The sequence below is a fragment of the Gadus macrocephalus genome, chromosome 9 (genome assembly GCF_031168955.1).
Source record: "Gadus macrocephalus chromosome 9, ASM3116895v1".
NCBI lineage: Eukaryota > Metazoa > Chordata > Actinopteri > Gadiformes > Gadidae > Gadus > Gadus macrocephalus.
The window spans coordinates 1,000,148-1,026,998 of NC_082390.1; the positions used below are offsets into that span (position 1 = coordinate 1,000,148).

At 45.1% G+C, this 26,851-nt stretch overlaps 1 protein-coding gene across 1 annotated transcript in view; it reads right to left on the reverse strand.

Annotated features, from left to right (window-relative positions):
* pclob (piccolo presynaptic cytomatrix protein b) overlaps positions 1-26,055 on the reverse strand; it is a 66,773-nt gene extending 40,718 nt beyond the window's left edge. Inside the window, exons 1-17 of the mRNA XM_060061539.1 lie at positions 25,889-26,055; positions 22,959-24,063; positions 21,412-22,218; positions 18,774-19,490; positions 17,114-17,917; positions 16,040-16,831; positions 15,133-15,843; positions 14,164-14,988; positions 13,163-13,900; positions 12,091-12,891; positions 11,012-11,809; positions 9,933-10,736; positions 8,854-9,657; positions 7,794-8,573; positions 6,008-7,681; positions 5,056-5,880; positions 3,933-4,841 (exon numbers count right to left, since the gene is read on the reverse strand). Of these exons, the coding sequence (XP_059917522.1) occupies positions 3,933-4,841; positions 5,056-5,880; positions 6,008-7,681; positions 7,794-8,573; positions 8,854-9,657; positions 9,933-10,736; positions 11,012-11,809; positions 12,091-12,891; positions 13,163-13,900; positions 14,164-14,988; positions 15,133-15,843; positions 16,040-16,831; positions 17,114-17,917; positions 18,774-19,490; positions 21,412-22,218; positions 22,959-24,063; positions 25,889-26,055 (14,061 nt within the window). The remainder of the gene's footprint in view (positions 1-3,932; positions 4,842-5,055; positions 5,881-6,007; positions 7,682-7,793; positions 8,574-8,853; positions 9,658-9,932; positions 10,737-11,011; positions 11,810-12,090; positions 12,892-13,162; positions 13,901-14,163; positions 14,989-15,132; positions 15,844-16,039; positions 16,832-17,113; positions 17,918-18,773; positions 19,491-21,411; positions 22,219-22,958; positions 24,064-25,888) is intronic.
* Between the last annotated feature and the right edge of the window lie 796 nt (positions 26,056-26,851).

Here is a 26,851-nt window from a genome sequence, read left to right on the forward strand (position 1 = left end):
AACAACGATAAAATATCTAGCATGATGTCTCTCATATGATGTTCTCGGATGACAGCTTAACGAAAAGACACACTGTTCAATAACTGCAGCGTGTAGCTGCAATATCACTTTAATTCATAATCAATTCTGTAATGATTGCATGATTTAATTTGTCATCAATTTGCTCGATGCATAATCCCACGAAAATGTAGTTAATCAATGCTGAAATGTTGATGAATAGAATTATGTTCTCATTTTATGATGCAATTACACTCACGGAAGATGGGAGATCTTTTTAAATGCACCTTTTTTCAATGATTCAGGATCAGTGCTTACGGTATCAAAGTAATGAACAGCCTTTGGAATGGTGAAACCATTCCAAATATCATTCAAGAAAGACCCATCTAAAGACCAAACCTGCATAACTCATAAAATAACATTCAACCTCTTTTTAACAACATCCAACTTCTGCTTCTATTAACCAGGAAAAACTTAGAAGTGCCTGCCAGGGAAACAGAGTATCGAAGATCAAAGGGTTGTGTTTACAGATGGCTGAGCAAGAGCCATGTGTTTCTAAATGCTGCAGCAGTGCCTTGCTCCTCCTCCTCCTCCTCCTCCTCCTCCTCCCTCTCTGGTCTAAATATGGCCCTATCTGTCACAACTCTCCAGGTGCATGCGCAGCCCCAAGATAAGTCTGACTATCTTCTACCTAACCACCTAATTGTCCTTATTTTGTACCCAACCTCCACCGTCAAGTATATTCTAAATGCTTTAGTTGAATTTACAAATGACATACATTTCCATCAGAATTCGAAATATATGTAGATTTACAAACATGCAGACTTATGGGTACAAATAGCAGATCATGTCCACACTGCCAGGGTGCCTATGGCTGCTGCCAGCTGTTTAGATCTACTCTTGGGTAAGCCCCCTAACAGCGACCTACTATACATGTCACAGGTTGATGAATAAAAGAGCTAGGATTTTAGCCCTATGGCCCAGGTTACAGATGCATGTCAATAGAGGCTGGTACTTCATCAGCTTTGGTGTAACATGGTCCGTGCACGGGTCACATGCGCAGCCTACCTCTATAACAAGAACTTATCGTTGACCTCTGTCATTAAGAACATTTCCTGAGCGGCAGTGTTTATGAATTGAGTTAGTCATCCAGATCTAGCTAGACGATTTATGAAACGAACATACCTGGCCATGTACCAAACGTTGTATAATTTTCAGCCATTGATGATGTGTACAATGGTACACACACACACACACACACACACACACACACACACACACACACACACACACACACACACACACACACACACACACACACACACACACACACACACACACACACACACACAAACAAACAAACAAAAAAACGAAGCTTAAAACCACTGCTTTGGAAGTGGAAAGCAATCTGGAAGGCTGTGTGTGTGCGTCAGCTGGTGACCAGCCTGCACACTGAATTCCCAGACCTTCACCGTAACAGCAATCAAACAAGGCTGGGCTGCTGACTCACAAGGCCTGCTGCATCTCGCTGGATGTGCTGAGCTTCACATTATATCACCACCAAGCATGTTATTTACCGCCTTGACTGGTACGCTGCAAAACACAGAGCTCTGTACTCAAAACCACAGCTTACGAACGCGAGGTCTTTGATCGGAGAAAAAGGCTTTTCCCCTTGTAAACATTTATTCCATCCACCTGTGCTTTTTCCCAGTGTCAAGAGAGAAAGGACCTTACATCGGCACCTCTGATTTCTCACGCTTTCAATTAATGCATTTTTATGCCCTCTATGCCCTCTTAAGCAGTGCTCAACATCAAACTCACTATTTAAAGTGCATACAGTTGACCCACTATTAAGGTCCAAACACACACACACACACACAGACACACAGACACAGACACACACACACACACACACACACACACACAGAAAAATGACAAACAAGATAAGGGCCTACTATTCCAACTTCCAGTAGGGATCAGTAGAATCAGTGATGGAGGGTTGACCGATAGATTAACTGCTCTCAGCGAATGACCCCCTGTTTCCAATATGAACAATCCAAAGATAAAGGACATGTTTTATTACCCCAGTACAGAGGGACCACTGCTCAAATCATATGTGTTCCAAACTAAAATGACTGATACACTCCTTTCAACTTTGATTGTATCAAAGCATATCATTCCTGAAATTGCTTAACCCCATTAACTGCTGAGATAGGAATTAACTAATTGTAAAATGGGAATGAGGTCAATCCCAGACAACTCTCCTTATCGCCATGCCAACAGTTTGGACCGGCCAGTCTACATTAAAGCATTACTCAGTGTTTACAGGCCTAACCTGGCTGAAAATCAGTTCCATTTAATTGAAATGTTCCAAATGTGCTATATGTTTACTGCAACTAATGAATCCCCAGTTGCAGCATTGCATGATGGGGAAGGCAGGCCATGCATTTGTATCAAGAACATACAGAAACGTGATCAAGTACTGCCTTACAGAATGTGATATTAGTGTTTGACCTTGTCTACACATGTGAGAATCACATGGCAGACAGAAGCACACGTGTGGCCTAGATATCAACAATCATGCTCAGGCTTTTCAGCCTGTCAGCTGGAGCAGAACGAGAGGAAATGGACAGACTCGCTGCTGGCACTGCCTCCTCTGAGAGTGGCCTCAGCTAACGCCTAGTCCCAGACAAGAGCTCTCAGAGATCCTAGAAAGACGTCGCCTCCGTCTAAAACAATGTGAAATGCATGTGATGCTGTGTGTGTGTGCCCAGGAAACACAAGCAGGGGAATGACATGAGTCAGTGCAGAACACATATTCCATAATAATCGAGCGATGAATAATATCTCACTTTCCTTGTGAAAATATTACCTGCGAACATGACCTTATTTCAAAGCCTGAGGTCTATATGCCTAACACTGTGAAATTAACATGCCACATTATAATTGCCAAACACAGGTTTCTGTAAACACTCACTTCAGTGACATTCTATTTCCAGGGTGAAATTAGTAATATGTTGACCTCAATGATGGATTAGAAAAGCAATTCCAAATGTACAGCAGCATAAGACATTTCAATCACAAAACAAGGCTCAACCTCCTGATTTTCACCCGGTAAGTAAATGTGGAGAGTGTTTCAGAGAGGAGAACAAGTCAGTGAATCTCATTGCGGGCTCAGGCAGGTTTCCTCAGCATAATGGTTAATGGTTGACAGCATTCTATTAATCAATATACTGGGGTCTAACCAAGGGCCTATAGCTCCTATAGGTGCGTTTGCTTGCCTGTGTGAACTATATGAAAACGGAAGAAAATAAACATTACACTGTATAGATCCACTGATCTGTGATAAACAGAATGGCCTGCAGACCCAATGTGGGCCGCTTTAATATACTGCCTTGTGTAGGATTCAATCTTGTTCCCCTCTGCTTATTGGCACATATTATGCTTTACAATCTCTCTTCTCTTGCAATGGCTGGAGAGTCCCTAGACTGCAACAACAGGGGAAACCATCTCGCTAATGCTATTGCACAACGCTAAATCACTTTAATAGAGTTTCAGTGACGCTAGTCTGCCAAAGCACACTTCTCATGAGCCATTACGTAACGTCACATTCACTCTGGCCTCGACGTCTAGTGTCTGCTATGACTGTCAGCAAACCCATAGGCTGCATTTTCTTTGCTTTGTTTGTCCATGCATACTAGGACTACAGATTCCATTTGACGCAAGCTGCAATGTGTTACTGTGAATGGGATGTCAGAACCACATTATATTTTATTATATTATTTAACTGAACAATTTAACAAGCAATGGTTATTGTTTCATTACAACCCTTCCATTTAGGAATTGTTTAACAAGGTTGCACTGTTAACAAAGCCATTACTAAAATGTTCAAAAGAGACATACAGAGACAAGACAGAAACAAATAAAATACTTACTGCTTCAGAATGTGGCATCGGATTAAATCCACACTGGTTGCAGACATTGTTCTTACAATCAGTACAGGCGTTGTAGTTGGGAGGATCCTTGGAGCCCATGTTGAGTCCCACCTTACAGAGAGGACAGGTGGACTGGCCTGCTTTAGGAGCAGCTTGGAAAGCTGCTGCCTTTGGAGGCTCTGATGGAGCTTTGTCCACTTTGGCCTGTACTGATGGTGAAGCCTTGGCCTGCTGAGGTTGCCCTGGCTTCTTCTCTTGCTCTGCTTTCTGGACAGCAGGTGGTTTGGTGTCCTTCGCAGTTGATAGTTTTGGGGATGCTGGTGGTGTGGTTATCAAGGTGGATGCAGAGTTGAAGATAGAGGAACCGAAGCCAAACATCTTTCCAGTAACTGACTCTGCAGGCTTGCTAGGTGTGGGTTGGGATTTAGCTCCACCAAACCCGAAGAAGCTCCCTGCCTCCGTTTTTAGAGGCTGGGGTGGTGCTGGTGCAGATTTGGTAGAAGGAATTTCAGCTTTTGGAACCTTATTCAATGGCTTATCCAATTCATGTTGTCCCGGCCCTGGTTTAGCATCTGCCTTTGATGCATTAAATAGTTCTACACTTGGCGGTTTGACCCCAGGTTGTTGTTTATGCTGGTCAAGAGACAGACCTTTTTCTTCCGACACCGCACCTGAAATGACCGCTTTGCTCTCTGAAGACTCTGGTATGAGCTTATCATCCTTTTTGGTCAGGGTTGGCAATTGAGCACCAGCTACAGGGATTTCATGTTTGCCCAATTGTTTGTCTTTCTCTTGAAGGACAGCGTGACTGGGAATTTGACTTGGTGATTTCATCATGGGTGGTACAGTGGGGTCAGATGCTCCTAATGCTTTCTGCATTTGGCAATTGAGGCAAAGCCACTCCTTTATCTGAAAGAATGAGTAAATGGGTCGCATTAAAGATCATATCAAATGTTAAGTTAAACCAATAAACTTAAATAAACAATTTTATCTTCCATAAGTTCAACAATGTACTGTATGTTCCTTAACCACAAACAAATATATATTGACAAGGTCCGTTCTATATTTAATGATTGTTGCATGGCATATATAGACAGATACTCAGGACCAGGGATTTACATACCTCTTTTGTATTTGGCATTGGATTAAATCCACACTGGTTGCAGACAGTATTCTTACAATCAGTACAGGTGTTGTAGTTGGGAGGATCCTTGGAGCCCATGTTGAGTCCCACCTTACAGAGTGGACAGGTGGACTGGCCTGCTTTAGGAGCAGCTTGGGAAGCTGCTGCCTTTGGAGGCTCTGATGGAGCTTTGTCCACTTTGGCAGGTATTGATTGTGATGGGGGAGCCTTGGCCTGCTGAGGTTGCACTGGCTTCTTCTCTTGCTCTGCTTTCTGGATAGGAGGTGGTTTGGTGTCCCTTGTGGCAGACATTTTTGGAGAAACAGGTGGTGTGGTTATCAGGGTGGACGCAGAGTTGAAGATCGAGGAACCAAAGCCAAACATTTTTCCAGTAACCGACTCTGCAGGCTTGGTAGAAACAGGTTCTGGTTTCGGACCTCCAAAGCCAAAGAAACCACCAGACTCCTTTTTGACATTCTGTGTTGTAGGAGGGGCAGACTTGGCAGAGGGGCTCACCGTTTGTGAAGGCTGGGGTTTTGATTGTTGGGGAACTGATGGGGAAATCTGTGATTTTGATACATCTTGTGGAGGAGATTCCTTTTCTTTGCCAGTGGATAATGTCACAGGCTCCTGCTTGTGTGAGAGGTGCTTAGGAGTCCTGTCCTCAGTAGTAATTGGTACTGCTCCCTGGTCCATGGGTGAGGGGGCAGGTTTCTTTGTCATCTGTACTGAAGATGGTTGAGGTTTAATCATAGGAAGGCCAGGTGGTTCAGATACTCCTAGGGCTCTCTGCATTTGACAATTGAGACATAGCCATTCCTTCATCTAAGGAGAAAAAAGAAATCATACAAGAATAAACATGTGACGACAGATGTAATGCAAAATAATTGCTTCCTTGATTTGCTTATATGGTTTTTTTTAAATAAGAATTGAACAGTTTAAGTTAAATTACCTCTACTGATGTTGGCATAGGATTAAATCCACACTGGTTGCAAACAGTGTTCTTACAATCAGTGCAGGTGTTGAAGTTGGGAGGATCCTTGGAACCCATGTTGAGTCCCACCTTACAGAGTGGACAGGTGGACTGGCCTGCTTTAGGCAGAGCTTGGGAAGCTGCTGCCTTTGAAGGCTCTGATGGAGCTTTTTCCACTTTGGCCTGTACTGATGGTGATGGTGGAGCCTGCTGAGGCTGTTCTGGGTTCTTCTCTTGCTCCGCTTTCTTGACAGGAGTTGGTTTGGTGTCCTTTGAAGGAAGAAGTTTTGGTGAGACGGGTGGTGTGGATTTTTGAGAAATATCGGTTGTAATGGACATCTTGCGGGAAACCTGAGCTGGTGCAGACATCTTGCGAGACCCTGGTGGTGTTGTACGTGAATCTTCTTGGACAGCAGACGTTATCAAAGTGGATGCAGAGCTGAAGATTGATGAACCAAAACCAAACATCTTCCCCTTTACTGACTCTGTTGTGTTTGAAGGCATATGCTCTGATTTAGGACTTCCCGAGCCAAGTCCCCCAGATGTCTGATTTGCAGACTGAGCTGCTGGGATTACAGATTTGGCAGGAGAGGTGCCATTATTTGGAGAGTATTGAGATGGTTTGCAAACATTCTCCATAGAAGGTACTGTTTCAAGATTCTGTGGTTGTACACCAGGAAGGCTTTCTTCATGTGCCTTCACTCCTTTCTCCAGAGTGATTTTAGCAAGTTCTTCATTCCCTTTTAGAGTCACGATGTCTGTGGCTGAAACAAAGGCCTCCATCTTATTATCAACCACCTTAGAGGTTCCATTGAGTTTGGGTTCACTAATTGTTGCTTTCTTGGCCGGCGGTGGAGCAGGACTCAACGTCGCCTTAACCTGGGGTATAGCAGGACTTGTTGTCTCAGTTTCCTGTGCTGGAATATGGGTCGGGGTCTCCTTAACGTGTGCTGAAGCAGGGATCGGTTCCTCCTTGGCCTGTGGTGGACCAGGACTAGATGTCTCCTTAGCATGGGGTGGATCATGACTTGGTGTTTCTGTCTCCTGCGGTGGGCTAGGACTTGGTGCATCCATCACCTGTGGTGAAGCAGCAATTGGTTTCTCTTCAGCCTGTGGTGGACTAAGTCTAGGAATCTCCTTAACCTGGGGTTGATCATGACATGGTGTCTCTGTTGGCTTTGGTGTACTAAGACTTGGTGTCTCCCTGGCCTGTGATGGAGAAGGACTTGGAATCTCTGTGGCCTTGGGTAGAGCTGGACTTGATATTTCTGTGGCCTGAGGTGGACCAGATGTTGAAATCACCCTTGCTTGTGGCGGAAGTGCACATGTTATGTCCTTGTCTTGTGATAGAGCAGGACTTGAGGTCTCCTTGATGTGGGACGGAGCAGGTCCTGGTGCCTCCTTTACTTTGAATAAACCAGGATGGGATGTCTCTGTGGCCTGAGGCAGAACATGAGTTGGTTTCTCCTCAACCTTATCTATGATACCAGGAGTTGGAGTATCTTTAGTTTGTGATGAGACCGGGGTGACACACTGTTCAGATTCAAGCACTTTGTTTTGTGATGCCTGGGGTTGCGGCCGTGGAGTCTTTTCAGGTTCAGAAGCTGACAGAGCTCTTTGCATCTGACAGGTGAGGCACAGCCACTCTCTCACCTAAGGAAAAAATAATCATGCATATCAGTGATCCTGAACTATGCAAAGCTAATAACAATGCAATACAACTAAATCCTAGAAATTCACTTTGTCAACAAAAGGAATTACTTACCTTATCTACAGTTGGATTGGGGTTAAAGCCACACTGATTGCAGACAATATTCTTGCAATCAGTGCAGGCGTTGAAGTTGGGAGGATCCTTGGAGCCCATGTTGAGTCCCACCTTACAGAGAGGACAGGTGGACTGGCCTGCTTTAGGAGCAGCTTGGGAAGCTGCTGCCTTTGGAGGCTCTGATGGAGCTTTGTCCACTTTGGCCTGTACTGATGGTGAAGCCTTGGCCTGCTGAGGTTGCTCTGGTTTCTTCTCTTGCTCTACCTTCTGGACAGCGGGCTGTTTTGTGCCCTTTGCAGCAGACATTTTTGGAGAAACAGGTGGTGTGGTTATCAAGGTGGACGCAGAGTTGAAGATTGAGGAACCAAAGCCAAACATCTTCCCAGTGACTGACTCTTCAGGCTTTGCAGCATCAGACTGAGCCTTAGAACCTCCAAAGCCAAAGAAGCCCCCAGACTCCTGTTGGGTGCTCTGCTTTCTTCCAGTTTGATTGGTCAGGTCTGGAGATTTCTGAGGACCTGACATCTTCCGGCTCTCCTGTGGTGTTTTCTGACCAAGAGATGGACTCAACTGCTTTTGACCATCTTGTCCTTTTGCAACTGGTATCAACTGTGTTCTTTGGGGTGATCCAACTGACTCAGAGATTACTTTCTTCTGGGGTACAGGAGATTGAGAGACATTCTTCACTGAGGCCTGAGGCTTGACCAAAGGTTGTCCTGGTGCTTCAGATGCTTGTAGAGCCCTCTGCATCTGGCAGGTGAGGCACAGCCACTCCTTCACCTAGTTAAATATAATTATTATGTCAGTAACACTGTCATCAGATCAGCATTTACTTAAAAGGAAACATATTTCAATGACCACAGTAATGTAATATTTACTCAACAGTAATGGGTGACATTTGTATAGATTTTATTCCTTGGTCAATAATCAATATTATGGGTTTAAATATAAGAACATGGTTAGCTTAAGCTCAAGAATACCATTTGATATAAAAAACAATGAATGATTTAATTTCAAATGTAAAGATGATTACAATACAGCAATGTAGTTGAAAACCTACCCCTGTGCTATTTGGCTGGGGATTGAAGCCACACTGGTTACAGACACTATTCTTGCAATCAGTACAAGTGTTGAAGTTGGGAGGATCGCTGGAGCCCATGTTGAGTCCCACCTTACAGAGTGGACAGGTGGACTGGCCTGCTTCTGGAGCAGCTTGGGAGCCTGCTGCCTTTGGAGGCTCTGATGGAGCTTCGTCCACTTTGGCCTGTACTGATGGTGAAGCCTTGGCCTGCTGAGGTTGCTCTGGTTTCCTCTCTTGCTCTGCTTTCTGGACAGCAGGTGGTTTGGTGTCCTTTGCGGCTGCCATTTTCGGAGATACAGGTGGTGTGGTTATCAAGGTGGATGCAGAGTTGAAGATGGAGGAACCAAAGCCAAACATCTTCCCAGTGACTGACTCTTCAGGCTTTGCAGCATCTGGCTGAGCCTTAGAACCTCCAAAGCCAAAGAAGCCTCCAGACTCCTGTTGGGTGCTCTGCTTTCTTCCAGTTTGATTGGTCTGGTCTGGAGGTTTCTGAGGACCTGACGTCTTCCGGCTCTCCTGTGGTGTTTTCTGACCGGGAGATGGACTCGACTGCTTTGGCCCGTCTTGTCCTTTAGCAACTTCATTCTTGTTTTCACTTGCAGCTGGCATTGACTGCTTTCTTTGGGGAGATCCGGCTGACTCAGAGATTACTTTCTTCTGGGGTTCAGGAGATGGAGAGACTTTCTTCGGGGAGGCCTGAGGTATCACCAACGGTTGTCCTGGAGCTTCAGAGGCTCGAAGAGCCCTCTGCATCTGGCAGGTGAGGCACAGCCACTCTTTCATCTAGTTGAATAAAATCAATATGTCAGTATCACTGTCATTAGATCAATATTTGCTTTCAATTAAACATTTTTCAATGACCAAATTAATTTAATAGTTACTCAGCAGTAATGGATGACATTTGTATTAATTTAATTCCTTTGTTGATTATCATTAAAGTGGGTTTGAATATAAGAGCATGTTGAGCTTTAGCACAAGAGTAATCATTTATAAATTATGAATGAATAAAGATTTAAAATGTAAAGATTATGACGATACAGCAGAGAGTTCAAACGTACCCCTGTTTCATTTGGCATCGAGGTAAATCCACACTGGTTGCAGACGGTGTTCTTACAATCCGTGCAGGTGTTGTAGTTGGGAGGATCCTTGGAGCCCATGTTGAGTCCCACCTTACAGAGTGGACAGGTGGACTGGCCTGCTTTAGGAGCAGCTTGGGAAGCTGCTGCCTTTGGAGGCTCTGATGGAGCTTTGTCCACTTTGGCCTGTACTGATGGTGAAGCCTTGGCCTGCTGAGGTTGCTCTGGTTTCTTCTCTTGCTCTGCTTTCTGGACAGCAGGTGGTTTGGTGTCCTTTGCGGCAGCCATTTTTGGAGAAACAGGTGGTGTGGTTATCAAGGTGGATGCAGAGTTGAAGATGGAGGAACCAAAGCCAAACATCTTCCCAGTGACTGACTCTTCAGGCTTTGCAGCATCTGGCTGAGCCTTTGAACCTCCAAAGCCAAAGAAGCCTCCAGACTCCTGTTGGGTGCTCTGCTTTCTTCCAGTTTGATTGGTCTGGTCTGGAGGTTTCTGAGTACCTGACAACTTCCGGATCTCCTGTGGTGTTTTCTGACCGGGAGATGGACTCGACTGCTTTTGCACGTCTCGTCCTTTAGCAACTTCATCCTTGTTTTCACTTGCAGCTGGCATTGACTGCTTTCTTTGAGGAGACCCGGCTGACTCAGAGATTACTTTCTTCTGGGGTTCAGGAGATGGAGAGACTTTCTTCGGGGAGGCCTGGGATATCACCAACGGTTGTCCTGGAGCTTCAGAGGCTCGAAGAGCCCTCTGCATCTGGCAGGTGAGGCACAGCCACTCTTTCATCTAGTTGAATAAAATTAATATGTCAGTATCACTGTCATCAGATCAACATTTTCTTTAAAGGAAACATTTTTCAATGACCAAATTAATTTAATAGTTACTCAGCAGTAATGGATGACATTTGTATTAATTGAATTCCTTTGTTGATTATCATTAAAGTGGGTTTGAATATAAGAGCATGTTGAGCTTTAGCACAAGAGTAATCATTTATAAATTATGAATGAATAAAGATTTAAGATGTAAAGATTATGGCGATACAGCAAACAGTTCAAACGTACCCCTGTTTCATTTGGCATCGAAGTAAATCCACACTGGTTGCAGGCAGTGTTCTTACAATCCGTGCAGGTGTTGTAGTTGGGAGGATCCTTGGTGCCCATGTTGAGTCCCACCTTACAGAGTGGACAGGTGGACTGGCCTGCTTTAGGAGCAGCTTGGGAAGCTGCTGCCTTTGGAGGCTCTGATGGAGCTTTGTCCACTTTGGCCTGTACTGATGGTGAAGCCTTGGCCTGCTGAGGTTGCTCTGGTTTCTTCTCTTGCTCTGCTTTCTGGACAGCAGGTGTTTTGGTGTCCTTAGCGATTTTTGGAGAAACAGGTGGTGTGGTTATCAAGGTGGATGCAGAGTTGAAGATGGAGGAACCAAAGCCAAACATCTTCCCAGTGACTGACTCTTCAGGCTTTGCAGCATCAGGCTGAGCCTTTGAACCTCCAAAGCCAAAGAAGCCCCCAGACTCCTGTTCGGTGCTCTGCTTTCGTTCAGTTCGATTTGTCTGGTCTGGAGGTTTCTGAGGACCTGACATCTTCCGGCTCTCCTGTGGTGTTTTCTGACCAGGAGATGGACTCAACTGCTTTTGCATGTCTTGTCCTTTAGCAACTTCATCCTTGCTTGGATCTGCAGCTGGCATTGACTGCTTTCTTTGGGGTGATCCAACTGACTCAGAGATTACTTTCTTCTGGGGTTCAGAAGATGGAGAGACTTTCTTCGGTGAGGCCTGAGGCTTGACCAACGGTTGTCCTGCAGCTTCAGATGCTTGTAGAGCCCTCTGCATCTGGCAGGTGAGACACAGCCACTCCTTCACCTAGTTAAATTAAATTATTATGTCAGTATCACTGTCATCAGATCAGCATTTACTCAAAAGGAAGCCTATTTCAATGACCAAAGTAATGTTATATTTACTCAGCAGTAATGGATGACATTTGTATTGATTTAATTCCTTGGTCGATTTATCAATACAGTGGATTTAAATATAAGAGCATGGTCCACTAGGACAAGAGTAATCATTTATGTAAAACGATGATTGAATAAAGATTTAAAATGTAAAAAAATAATGACAATACAGCAAAGCAGTTGAAAACTTACCCCTGTGCTATTTGGCTGGGGATTGAAGCCACACTGGTTACAGACAGTGTTCTTGCAATCCGTACAGGTGTTGAAGTTGGGAGGATCCTTGGAGCCCATGTTGAGTTCCACCTTACAGAGAGGACAGGTGGACTGGCCTGCTTTAGGAGCAGCTTGGGAAGCTGCTGCCTTTGGAGGCTCTGATGGAGCTTTGTCCACTTTGGCCTGTACTGATGGTGAAGCCTTGGCCTGCTGAGGTTGCTCTGGTTTCTTCTCTTGCTCTGCTTTCTGGACAGCAGGTGGTTTGGTGTCCTTTGCAGCTGACATTTTCGGAGAAACAGGTGGTGTGGTTATCAAGGTGGACGCAGAGTTAAAGATGGAGGAACCAAAGCCAAACATCTTCCCAGTGACTGACTCTTCAGGCTTTGCAGCATCTGGCTGAGCCTTAGAACCTCCAAAGCCAAAGAAGCCTCCAGACTGTTGGGTGCTCTGCTTTCTTCCAGTTTGATTGGTCTGGTCTGGAGGTTTCTGAGGACCTGGCGTCTTCCGACTCTCCTGTGGTTTTTTCTGACCAGGAGATGGACTCGACTGCTTTTGCCCGTCTTGCCCTTTAGCAATATCATCCTTGGTTAGATCTGCAGCTGGCATTGACTGCTTTCTTTGAGGAGACCCGGCTGACTCAGAGATTACTTTCTTCTGGGGTTCAGGAGACGGAGAGACTTTCTTCGGGGAGGCTTGGGGTTTGACCGATAGTTGTCCTGGAGCTTCAGAAGCTCCCAGAGCCCTCTGCATCTGACAGGTGAGACACAGCCACTCCTTATCCTATGGAATAAAAAACAGGCACCCACATATCATGTTTAATAAATGCTAAATGTATTTCATTCTTATTTATTTGTTTATTTTTATTTGTTGAGCAAAAAACCTAATTAAGATTCATGCAAATGAGAATTAACCAAGGCTTGAAAGAAGAAATCAAGCAAGAAAGAGGAAGTGTAAATTATGCCTATTATGAAGATGCTACCATTTGGAAAGGTACGAAGTGAATCTGCTTTCAGTAACATTTAATAGACTGAAAGACAAGTGGTCCTCCTACCTCTGTTTTAGTCGGCATTGGATTAAATCCACACTGGTTGCAGACAGCGTTTTTACAATCCGTACAGGTGTTGTAGTTGGGAGGGTCCTTGGAGCCCATGTTGAGTCCCACCTTACAGAGTGGACAGGTGGACTGGCCTGCTTTAGGAGCAGCTTGGGAAGCTGCTGCCTTTGGAGGCTCTGATGGAGCTTTGTCCACTTTGGCCTGTACTGATGGTGATGGTGGAGCCTGCTGAGGCTGTTCTGGCTTCTTCTCTTGCTCTGCTTTCTGGACAGCAGGTGGTTTGGTGTCCTTTGCGGCAGCCATTTTTGGAGAAACAGGTGGTGTGGTTATCAAGGTGGATGCAGAGCTAAAGATTTGAGATCCAAAGCCAAACATCTTCTCAGTGACTGACTCTTCAGGCTTTGCAGCATCAGGCTGAGCCTTAGAACCTCCAAAGCCAAAGAAGCCCCCAGACTCCCGTTGTATGCTTTGCTTTCGTTCAGTTTGATTTGTCTGGTCTGGAGGTTTCTGAGGACCTGATGTCCTCCTACTCTCCTGTAATGTTTTCTGACCAGGAGCAGGACTCAACTGCTTTTGACTCTCTTGCCCTGACTCAGAGATTACTTTCTTCTGGGGTTCAGGAGACGGAGAGACTTTCTTCGGGGAGGCCTGGGGTTTGACCGCTAGTTGTCCTGGAGCCTCAGAGGCTCCCAGAGCCCTCTGCATCTGGCAGTTGAGACACAGCCACTCCTTCACCTATGGAATTAAATCAGGTACACAATATTGTCATTACAATGAATACATTCTGTATTTGATTTTGAACATAGTCTCTTTCAAATCAAATGAAAAAAATTGAATTATCGTTGATGAATTTCATTTTATGAGGGGCGGCATAAGTAATTGAAGCAGGAAAGAGGAAGTGTCAATTATTCCCATTATAAAGATAGTATTGTTTGTAAAGTTATTAACTGAATCCATTTAAAATTACATTCAATACACTGAAACACGTCTTGTCCTACCTCTGTTTTACTCGGCATTAGATTAAATCCACACTGGTTGCAGACAGTATTCCTGCAATCCGTGCAGGCGTTGTAGTTGGGAGGATCCTTGGAGCCCATGTTGAGTTCCACCTTACAGAGAGGACAGGTGGACTGGCCTGCTTTAGGAGCAGCTTGGGAGGCTGCTGCCTTTGGAGGCTCTGATGGAGCTTTGTCCACTTTGGCCTGTACTGATGGTGAAGCCTTGGCCTGCTGAGGTTGCTCTGGTTTCTTCTCTTGCTCTGCTTTCTGGACAGCAGGTGTTTTGGTGTCCTTTGCGGCTGACAGTTTTGGAGAAACGGGTGGTGTGGTTATCAAGGTGGATGCAGAGTTGAAGATGGAGGAACCAAAGCCAAACATCTTCCCAGTGACTGACTCTGTAGGTTTTGCAGCATCAGCATTCGTTGTAGGACCTCCAAAGCCAAATAATCCTCCTGAGTCCTGTTGTTTGGCAGAGGCTGAGTTGTCCGGCATGCTCCCAACTAGCTTTTTCTGTGTCGGCGCTTGGTTTTTCTTGCTCTCTATATTGACTTCTTTATCAACCACAGATATGGGTTGCTGCAATGCAGGTGTTGACTGTTTCCCCGGAGTGGATATAGTTGTTGAAGCTTCCTTCTTGATTTGTTCGTCGTGCAGGGCTGTTTCTTTCTCCTGAGGTTTATGTGGTTTTGGGAGGTCCTTATTCTGGGTATCAGGAGCAGCTGGCAGTTTACTGGGTGATGGCGGTGGTTTCATGAATGGAGTTCCAGGAGGCTCTGACGCTCCTAGTGCTCTGTGCATCTGGCAGTTGAGACATAACCACTCCTTCTAAGAAACACAAAACAGTGGACACATTGTTAAAGTGAATGAAAGTTGGATAGTTTTCGAAGCAAAATACAAAATGTTAAATAATATATGATCATCTGCCTTTTCTGGCTAGGCAGCTTCATCTAAATATTTATATGTCCTCACCTCTGCTACATTTGGCTGGGGATTGAAACCACACTGGTTGCAGACAGTGTTCTTACAATCCGTGCAGGTGTTGAAGTTGGGAGGATCCTTGGAGCCCATGTTGAGTCCCACCTTACAGAGTGGACAGGTGGACTGGCCTGCTTTAGGAGCAGCTTGGGAAGCTGCTGCCTTTGGAGGCTCTGATGGAGCTTTGTCCACTTTGGCCTGTACTGATGGTGGAGCCTTGGCCTGCTGAGGTTGCTCTGGCTTCTTCTCTCCCTCCAGCGTCTGCATCTTGGGTGGTTTAGCTTCCTTTGAAGGGGACATTTTAGGAGATCCTGTGGGCGTACTATTTGGAGAGATCTTTGGGACCGCTGATAACCTGCGGGAACCCTGAGCTTGTCCAGACATCTTACGCGAACCTGGTGGTGTTACACTGGACTCCTCCTGAGCAGATGAGGTCAACAAAGTGGATGCTGAGCTGAAAACGGAAGAACCAAAGCCAAACATCTTCCCTGTAACGGACTCTGTTGTTTTCGAAGTGTCAGGTTGTGTTTTAGAACCAATGGCACCAAAGAGCCCTCCTGGTTTTTTCTGTGCATCTGAAACAGATGGATTACTCTGCTCAGCTGCTTTTTGGACTTTGTTTGGCGAGACATTGGGTTTTGAAGGTAATGCAGACGCATTCGAAGCCCTCTGCATCTGACAGGTCAGACATAACCACTCCTTTACCTGTAAGATAGTAGGGAATAAAAACAGTAATATTAATGGGGAAGTGTATTCGTAGGGTCCTTTTAGGAGACATTAGGATTCTAGTAAACTAATTAAAAAAACAAATTAGATTTTAGTTAATATATTACAATCACACCAACTTGAAATATAGCAAACATTTGGCAACAATGAACCACAGATTTGTTGTGTTTCTTACCCCCGTTTCATTTGGCATTGAGTTAAATCCACACTGATTGCAGACCCTGTTCTTACAATCAGTGCAGGTGTTGTAGTTGGGAGGATCCTTGGAGCCCATGTTGAGTCCCACCTTACAGAGTGGACAGGTGGACTGGCCTGCTTTAGGAGCAGCTTGGGAAGCTGCTGCCTTTGGAGGCTCTGATGGAGCTTTGTCCACTTTAGCCTGTACTGATGGTGAAGCCTTGGCCTGCTGAGGTTGCTCTGGCTTCTTCTCTTGCTCTGCTTTCGGGACAGCAGGTGGTTTGGTGTCCTTTGCGGCAGCCATTTTTGGAGAAACAGGTGGTGTGGTTATCAAGGTGGACGCAGAGTTGAAGATGGAGGAACCAAAGCCAAACATCTTGCCAGTGACTGACTCTTCAGGCTTTGCAGCATCAGGCTGAGCCTTTGAACCTCCAAAGCCAAAGAATCCCCCAGACTCCTGCTGGATGCTCTGCTTCCTTGCAGGTTGATTGGTCTGGTCTGGAGGTTTCGGAGGAGCTGACGTCTTCCGGCTCTCCTGTGGGGTTTGCTGACCAGGAGATGGACTTGACTGTTTCAAATTCTCTGGCCCTTTAGCAGCCTCCGCTTCAGCTTTAATTTCTGTAACTGTCTTTTTACTGTCCTTTGAATTAATTTGGAGGTTCTTGAGTTGGTCAGCTGAGCTAGAAACTTTGTTGGATGAACCCGCTGGTTTCATCATAGGCGTTCCAGGAGGCTCAGTTGCTCCTAATGCTCTCTGCATCTGGCAGTTGAGACATAACCACTCCTTCACCTTATTGAACGAAAAAGATTTTGTCAGCATCGCTCTAATCAGAACTGCATCCTCCGAATAGTAAAAATATTTAAAGTACAAAAGTAGTACAACATTAGCCAAGCGGCAATGGATTTTATTTGGGTTTATTTATTATGCTTGGTAGACTACAGAAAATGTAATGTGTTAAATATAAGAGTATTTGAGCTGTAGCACAAGAGGCCTTGTATGCATGCAATTATGAATGAGTATAGAATGACATGAAAATAAAATGATGATTCTGGAATGCAGTTTAAAACTTACCCCTGGGCTATTTGGCTGGGGGTTGAAACCACACTGGTTGCAGACAGCGTTTTTACAATCCGTACATATGTTGTAGTTGGGAGGATCCTTGGAGCCCATGTTGAGTCCCACCTTACAGAGTGGACAGGTGGACTGGCCTGCTTTAGGAGCAGCTTGGGAGGCTGCTGCCTTTGGAGGCTCTGATGGAGCTTTGTCCACTTTGGCCTGTACTGATGGTGAAGCCTTGGCCTGCTGAGGTTGCTCTGGTTTCTTCTCTTGTTCTGCTTTCTGGACAGCAGGTGGTTTGGTGTCCTTTGCGGCTGACAGTTTTGGAGAAACAGGTGGTGTGGTTATCAAGGTGGACGCAGAGTTGAAGATGGAGGAACCAAAGCCAAACATCTTCCCAGTGACTGACTCTGCAGGCTTTGCAGCATCAGGCTGAGCCTTAGAACCTCCAAAGCCAAAGAAGCCCCCAGACTCCTGTTGGGTGCTCTGCTTTCGTCCGGTTTCATTGGTCTGGTCTGGAGGTTTCTGAGGACCTGACATCTTCCGGCTCTCCTGTGGTGTTTTCTGACCAGGAGATGGACTTGACTGCTTCGGCCCGTCTTGTCCTTTGGCAACTTCAACCTTGTTTAGATCTGCAGCTGGCATTGACTGCTTTCTTTGAGGAGATCCAGCTGACTCAGCGATTACTTTCTTCTGGGGTTCAGGAGACGGAGAGACTTTTTTCGGGGAGGCTTGGGGTTTGACCGCGAGTTGTCCTGGAGCTTCAGAAGCTCCCAGAGCCCTTTGCATCTGGCAGGTGAGACACAGCCACTCCTTCACCTGTAGAGTAATACACAGGTTTACACAACATATTATAGATGTTATTTCTGCAAAGGGAGAGGGATGATTACGGCAATATTGCCGTAAGGCAAAATATTTAAAGGAGCAATAAATGGCACTATAAATGTAAATTCGTGAATTATTATGAAAATCTAAAATAGTTAATAATAATTTTGAGTTAATGAGATGCATGAATTGCATATGTTACTTTTAAAATGATGACTCATCATGAGGATAGGTTTCACTGTTAAACATATATCATGTTTTAGTTTTGAGTCTGTAAAGAAACACAAAATGTAACCGTTCTTGTATTTGTATTTATAAATATAAAACCAACAACAATGTTTAGAGACAAAACATACCTTAAAATAGAAGATACTGTTTCAAATGTATGAATGAGTATTATAATACATATTACAGCACTATTTCATGGTAAAAAACAACAATGAAAATTCATCGTTAAGATTCAAGAGTTGTAGAGAAAGACTACAAAAAGCCGAGGAGAGCAAGATTGTGAAACCTAGCAACCACAAAAAAGTTCCTTCACTCTCCCCTCCCTTCTATTTTCTCTGCCATTGAGAAGTGTATCATTTCATGCACCTGTGATAGACAGGCAAGCTGGATTCCCTAAACCAATAACGGAAGAGATGAACTGATGGTCAAAAATAACTCAGGAGTAGTCTAAAACCTAAATTAGCTCAAACAAAGGCTTAGATACAGGTACTTTCACAGCTCATTTACCTACTAATAGCTGATAGATGGCTGTGTTTTTTCTCACTAATTACACTAAAACAATAGCTCTGAAAAATGTCCATACAGCACCTTTAAAAGCATACAATTGCATATGTAGTCTTACCTCTGATTTATTTTGCATCGGATTAAATCCACACTGGTTGCAGACGGTGTTCTTACAATCCGTACAGGTGTTGTAGTTGGGAGGATCCTTGGAGCCCATGTTGAGTCCCACCTTACAGAGAGGACAGGTGGACTGGCCTGCTTTAGGAGCAGCTTGGGAGGCTGCTGCCTTAGGAGGCTCTGATGGAGCTTTGTCCACTTTGGCCTGTACTGATGGTGAAGCCTTGGCCTGCTGAGGTTGCTCTGGTTTCTTCTCTTGTTCTGCTTTCTGTACAGCAGGTGGTTTGGTGTCCTTTGCGGCTGACAGTTTTGGAGAAACAGGTGGTGTGGTTATCAAGGTGGACGCAGAGTTGAAGATGGAGGAACCAAAGCCAAACATCTTCCCAGTGACTGACTCTTCAGGCTTTGCAGCATCAGGCTGAGCCTTAGAACCTCCAAAGCCAAAGAAGCCCCCAGACTCCTGTTGGGTGCTCTGCTTTCGTCCGGTTTGATTCTTTTCATCTGGAGGTTTCTGAGGACCTGACTTCGTCTGGCTCTCCACTGGTGTTTTCTGACCAGGAGATGGACTTGATTGCTTTTGGCTCGGCTTTATAGATGTCTCCTTTTGTGTCGATGCTTTATTAGGGGAAGCCTGTGGTTTTCTAACCGGAGGTCCAGCTTCACCCATGGCCCCTGAAGCTCTCTTCACCTGACAGTCGAGACACAGCCACTCCTTTCCCTGTTTGATGAGAAAACACACAGAAACTGAGGGTTCAAATCAGTTACTCAACACAGCAAACACAGCATAGAGTGGTTGAAATGTGTTACGTGTTTTCTTCATAAGGTATCCAACTTAGAATGTGGTAAATATTAAGCTAGAATTAAATACCCTGGATGTTCCTGAAAATAAACTGAAATACACCACATACACACATTATACAAACAGTTCATGAACTTGATCGGCCTATTTGTGTAGCTTGGTCCCTTGTATTCTATTTATAAAAACAAATGTATGGAGTTGAGTGATTTCAATTAAGTTTGATTTTTCTTTTAATAAAAATATAAGGTTGTATTAATAATTAATATTTTAGTTTCTCCCCCTTCCTATTTTGAACACAAAATAAAATGTCTAGTTGCGTTTAAATGTGAAATAATCATAGCAATCAACATTACACATTTATACTTATAATATACAAAATCTTAGTACGCTGTATGGGTATTGTCATTAATACAGTTGTATAATGGTATGATTACAACAAGGCATATTTAATGCTGACAAAAGGCATGACTATCCTTGTCATAAATCCACAACATAAAAGATGTAAAGGCATAACCTCCAATAACATGCCCCTGCTCGTATCACCAAGTCTCCTCCCACTCCAATATGGAGGCTAGGGATTTGAAACACTCTCAGCGTACTAACAGGGACAGAGAACAAAGAGCAAGTAGCCTCAGGCTCTGTTTGGTGATCTCTTACTAGCGCTGTGTGCGTTGAATTACAGAGTCAAGTGTCGGGGCCTTTCTGCCGCTGAGCATAACCAAGAAGACGCTGTGACGGCTCCAGCCGCCCGGCTGTCGTCCCACTGGAGCTCAATGCCCCGGTGGAGCGCCGTGACGCTCTCCCTGAAGAGGTACTCGTGTGCACGGACTGAACAGAACTGCCCTATCAAACGGCCGCCTTGCGGTGTTTGTGTTTACGCTGGGCCAGCATTGACATGGGGTGATGGTCACACTGTCGTGGTGCTTGGAGTCTGAATCGATGACACATCAGCAGAGATTATATTGAAGCTATTTATCCCTACAAGGATTATGCTAGTTGGCGTTTTGCATTTCGGGAAAGCAGAGATTGGATGAAAATTAAATACATTTAGGTCAAACTGCATCACATGGACACAGTCGCTGCATTTTGTGGGAGATTTGGAAGGCATCTGTATCAGGGTATAGGCGATCAGCAGAAATAAATATCTATAGCTTCAGGAAATATAAAGCAAGCATATAATACAAGCAAAGTGGAAATATAATGAGGATTTTGGTGTATCTCTGTATTTGTCTAGGCTTAGATTAGATGCATGAAAACACCATGTGATGTATTAAAGCCAAATTGCATCATACAGGGTCAGATCTATTTATGAATCAAGATGAATGTTTGTATGTCATTATGTATTCGAATTTGAAATGCCTTCAATCCGCAAAAGTGTATGAACATACGTAGACACTAAATACAGAAACAAATAGTTAATTTAATGATAAAGGTTAATGCTAAAGATATTCTGTATCCCACAAGGTAATTTACTACCTACATATCCATCTTGGGTCCCGTAGTGCTACGGCTATGTTCTGTTTGAACCTTGGATAGAACAATCAATCTTTGATGCATGCATCAATTAAAAGTAATCTGAAACAAATTCAAATATCCAATTGCTCTATCTTGTACAGCTTCATTTATCTCTGAGCGTGCATATCATATACATTTGTATGGATTAGAAGTACACTTAAACACTTAAAAAGTGAAATTAAATGGCTGATGAGGTTTATGACACACCCAATATGAACATTTCAATGATATCTGTTATTGAGGTTACATCCACAAAATACAATAATTGTCTTTTTATCTTTTATAATTAAATAAAAACATGTGTGGTGTTTTCATTTGTTCTTACCCCAACATTTGGCATTGGACTGAATCCACACTGGTTGCAGACAGTGTTCTTACAATCCGTGCAGGTGTTGTAGTTGGGAGGATCCTTCGAGCCCATGTTGAGTCCCACCTTACAGAGAGGACAGGTGGACTGGCCTGCTTTAGGAGCAGCTTGGGAAGCTGCTGCCTTTGGAGGCTCTGATGGAGCTTTGTCCACTTTGGCCTGTACTGATGGTGAAGCCTTGGCCTGCTGAGGTTGCTCTGGTTTCTTCTCTTGCTCTGCTTTCTGGACAGCAGGTGGTTTGGTGTCCTTTGCGGCTGCCATTTTTGGAGAAACAGGTGGTGTGGTTATCAAGGTGGACGCAGAGTTGAAGATGGAGGAACCAAAGCCAAACATCTTGCCAGTGACTGACTCTTCAGGCTTTGCAGCATCAGACTGAGCCTTTGAACCTCCAAAGCCAAAGAATCCCCCAGACTCCTGTTGGGTGCTCTGCTTTCGTCCGCTTTGATTGGTCTGGTCTGGAGGTTTCTGAGGGCCTGACGTCTTCAGGCTCTCCTGTGGTGTTTTCTGACCAGGAGATGGACTCGACTGTTTCTGGCTTTTAGCAGCCTCTGCCACAGATGAGGGTTCTCTTGGCTTGGACAGCGTTGGGTTGGGTGAGCCTGGGGCTGAGGTGACTTGTTTAGGGGTTGGAGGAGAAGAACTCGGTGTCAGCTTCTGGGTTGTGGCGGTTTTGTTGGGCGACGGCTGGACTTTTGAACGCACAGCAGGTTCAGGAGATCCGGAAGCTCTTTTCATTTGACAGGGAAGACAAAGCCACTCTTTCCCCTATGAAGAAAAGATGCGCAGAGCAACAAGTTCAAATCAAAGTGCAGTGTTCTTCACAAAGATAGACAACACAGGTAACGTACTGTGGGGAGGAGTTCAGAGTTAGATTTAAAGTTATCAGTTACGTTTATCTGCTGTGCAACAATATGCTGAATAATACTTAATCCACCACCATTTAGCAAAAGCCTACAAATGAGGATGTAGCTAATCCCATTTGTCTTCGTATGTTTAATTGTTTTAATTGCCGATACATGCCAAGCTTTTCTATTTTTCAGCAAAAGTTTGATATGCACATTACGAAGCAGAAATGTTCCTGTTATTTTTCAGTATTCCAATAGTTTGTATTACACGGTTGGGCAGAGGCACAGATCATTTTGGAAAGGATGAAAGGGGGTGAATCTTGTGCCTTTGTGCAGAAGAGTGTAATGGCTTGTATAAAGTCACCTCTCTTGTACTAGGTCTAGGTGTCATGATTAAGTGCTCACATATGGAGGAGCAAAGAAACACCCACACTCCACAAAACATTATCATTGAAAATATATTAAGTTAGGCAGAGATAGAAGAAAATATTAAATCAAACACTTGTTACAAAACTATAAATATTAATTAAAAATAACTCAACCAATAGAGCCTATAACTTAAACAACCACAATGCTTCTTGAGACATATTTTGAAAAAATAATAATAAGTTCAACATTTCAACACATAAATATACGAATGAAGACTATGGAAATGCTCACCGCTGAATCCGGGGGGCTGAAGCCACAGAAGCTGCACACTTGGGTCTTGCACCGGGTGCACGTGCTGTAGTTCGGTGGCGCCTTACTGCGCAGGTTGAGTTCTGTAGTCGTACACACAGGACACATGGCCTTGGGTCCAGCCCGTTTGGCTTCCTTTGGACCCTGGTGAGCACCATGTGGACCAGAAGAAGCCCGCTGGTCGGGTGAGGTCCTGTCGGAGCTCTGCGCCTGCCCAGGTTTCGGTGACCCCATCGGGGATCGAGTCTTTGAGGCTTGCTGCTGCGCCTCTGGTCTCGGACTCCCTTTGGGTTGCAGACCACCCTTAGGAGGTCCTTGTTGGTGTTGTTGTTGTTGGGGTGGTGATCCAGGCTTTGGGGAGGCCTGTTGTTGAGCTCCCTTAGAAGAAGCCTGTTGTTCACCCTTAGCTGCACTTTGAGGCTGAACTCCAACCTTCGGCAAACCTTGTTGTTGTTGTTGTTGTTGTTGTTGTGGTTTCTGCTGCGGACCAGGTTTTCCTGGAGCTTTGGACTGTTCCTCCGACTTTGCTCCAGGCTTCTGAGTGGCTGCTTGACCGGCCGGCTTGGGTGGATTCCCCACCTGTCCGTTACCCAGCTGCGTTGGGGGACCCTGGCCTGCTTTCTGGGGGCCCGTCCCCGGCTGCTGCGGCCCCTTAGCCCCCTGCTGGGAATCGGCTTTCTTCTTCTGATCCCCCTCTCCAACATCGTCCCCAAAACGGCCCAACTTGTTCACCGCAGAGGACATGGCGCTCAGGGGATTAGCCCCACTGAGGAACTTAGAGGAGAACATTTTGGGGTCTCCCTCCTCCTCCTCCTCCTCCTCCTCCTCCTCCTCCTCCTCCTCCTCTTCCTCCTCCTCCTCCTCTTCCTCCTCCTCCTCCTCCTCCTCGCTGGATTCTACAGGGCTGTCCGAGCCAGAGCAGGAGCTGCTGTCCTCTCCTTTCTTTCCGGGCGCTCCTGCAGAGGCTTGAGGGGGAAGTGGCGCCGGAGCTTTGGAGAGGGCATCGACGGCCCCAGTGCTGCCGCTGCCGCTGCTGCTGCTGCTGCTCCCAGGACTCTCTGCTGGTTCAGCATCTACATCCGCCTTCCTGCAGTCACAAGACAGCGGAGGACAGGAAGGAGAAGGGGGGGGGGAAACAGAGAGTCATCAGGGAAGAGGTGCTATCAGAGGAAGTATCACCATGCCTTGTTGGACTCCCTCTCTCCCTCTGTCCCTCTCTCTCTCTCTCTCTCTCTCTCTCTCTCTCTCTCTCTCTCTCTCTCTCTCTCTCCAAGCATCCTGACAGTAAACCAGTGAGCCTTTTCTGCTATACTGAATCCTGCTTTTCTTTTTTCATCAGGGAAGAGGTGCTATCAGAGGAAGTATCACCATGCCTTGTTGGACTCCCTCCCTCTCTCTCTCTCTCTCTCTCTCTCTCTCTCTCTCTCTCTCTCTCTCTCTCTCTCTCTCTCTCTCTCTCTCTCTCTCTCTCTCTCTCTCTCTCTCTCTCTCTCTCTCTCTCTCTCTCTCTCTCTATATATATATTTTTAGATTCACTAAGCAAGTATTCTTAATTTAATTATTCAAAATTATGATGAACTATTTTCGATTTCAAAAGCCAGCTCGAACACATGGCAAGGTCGAGACTGCATTCACACTGACTGTTTGCCACGTCAAACAAGCCTAATTAAACAAAAACATGGGCTAGTAATAATAACAACAATACTAACACCATTCACAATAACCCGTACCGTCTAAGAAGATCAAGACCATTAATGCATTCACTGGCCCGTCTCGACGCCGAACATCGATAATATCAGCGATCATTCATTGGGTCCGTGTGATTTACTACGCTACTGTTGCTTTCAGGACCACGGACAGGAGCCGAGCCGCTCTATCGATCACAGCGTCTCACTGCTTCCCGTTTTAGCCAGTAACACAATACAGGGCACGACACAGAGACCGGCTATTACACTTTATGGACTGTCTCTCAGGGACCAAGTCGTTACCCGTGAATGTCGGCACTGTGCATTACGGAGTGGATTGGAATAAACATGTCTTTACCACAACCAAGCTCTTTTTAATGCATCGCTGTCCTATTCGATTTAAACGCATATGATTCAAAGTCCAGGGGTCTTAGTAGTAGGAAAATTACGTCAATGAAGGTCTAAATCGTATTGTCACACATATTTTGAGAAATGTCAAACGTGCCGAGTATGGTAAACAATGCATATCCGGGTAGCCGATGATCATCCAAAATTACATAAGACGTCAATTAACGTATCGAATTTGAAGCGACATTATTAGTTGATTATTTAGGCTCTTCTCTTGAGTGTATAGACCAAATCATAGTAGTGAACGGTCACTTGTTCCGGGGCTGCTCGGTGGTTACTTATTCTGATTCCAAATATAGGAAAGAATGCTTTATAGACGTACAGACACACACACACACACACACACACACACACACACACACACACACACACACACACACACACACACACACACACACACACACACACACACACACACACACACACACACACACACACACACACCACGATCTGCAGAGACAGCCAAGTTATGAGAGCCTCAAATACTACAACGGCAGCTGAGCTGAGATGAATGCAATAAATTACATTACCACCTATGCGTGTCCTTGATAATTACTATGACTGTGATTCGGTTGTATATTTGCAAAATAGCTTGTCATGCAGTCCGACCGAAAAGCCGTGAATCATGTGCAGCTATACAATCCAAATGATTGCAGGCATCAAGAACGCCGTAGTGAATCCCCCCCATCCGTAATCCGCTCCCCGTCTCCGTGTCTCATCTGCTCCCTCCCATCGACCAAGCATCCTTCACCCTCCACGGTCACAATGTCAAACCGAACGGGGAAGTGCATCCGGCAGCGCCAGTGACACCAGGGGTACCTTTTCTCTCGGTGGAACTGTGGAGCTGCCTCCCCATCTTCGGCTAAATTTCGTCGGATATCCCCCCGTCTGTGTGTGTCAGAATGACGCGGGATGGAGGGCAGCACAGGGCAGCGAGAGCAAGCAGCATCCACTCCGCCTCCCTCCTCTACCACGCCAGCGCGCATGCGCCGAGTCTGACAGGTGATCATAATATATCAGGCACGGAAATGGGAATTAAAGGGACAACATGATTTATTTCATCAGTCACATGTTATTAGCTCGCGAAGATCCCGGGATTTATCCCCGAGGGAATATTGTGTTTGTTTTATATTTCAAATGTCATAGTTATGCATATGTTGTTGTTTTTTTAAATACCCCACGTCTTTGCTACTGGGTGGCCCTATGTGTTTGCCACAAAGTCGTGAGTAGTTGAAGTCGTGACTCCTCCTATACAAATACTATTCTGTGTGGGAAGATGTCCCACTCATAGAACTATGTGGGTGGGTTGTGTAATGAGCCATCAGAATATAGTGGCAACGCGGATTGGTGTTAAGCTGCTTGCACGTAGACCTATTCATGGTTCATGCCAACAAATATACAGACATAACGTTAATATAATGCATTCATATAATGGCATATACATGCAATCCTGTGTGTGCGGGTGCATGTGTGTGTGTGTTTGGTCGTGCGTGTGCATGCGTTTGTGTATCATTCAATTAAATCCAATTTAATATGCACAACTGGTAATGTCAATTGGGTTCTGTGGTGAATCAGTAGAGCATCAGTTTGATAACCTTCGATTTGCATGGCGACGATTGAGAGGGACAAATAGTGAAGGTCAATCATAGCGTCATTCACGTTCAATGATGATCCCGCCCTTCACAGTGTAGCTTAGTCCCCCCCCCCCCCCCCCCCCCAGTCAAATACCATGGCTATTCCAGATCTCACGGAGCTGGCATTCCTCATCACAACCTCCACCAC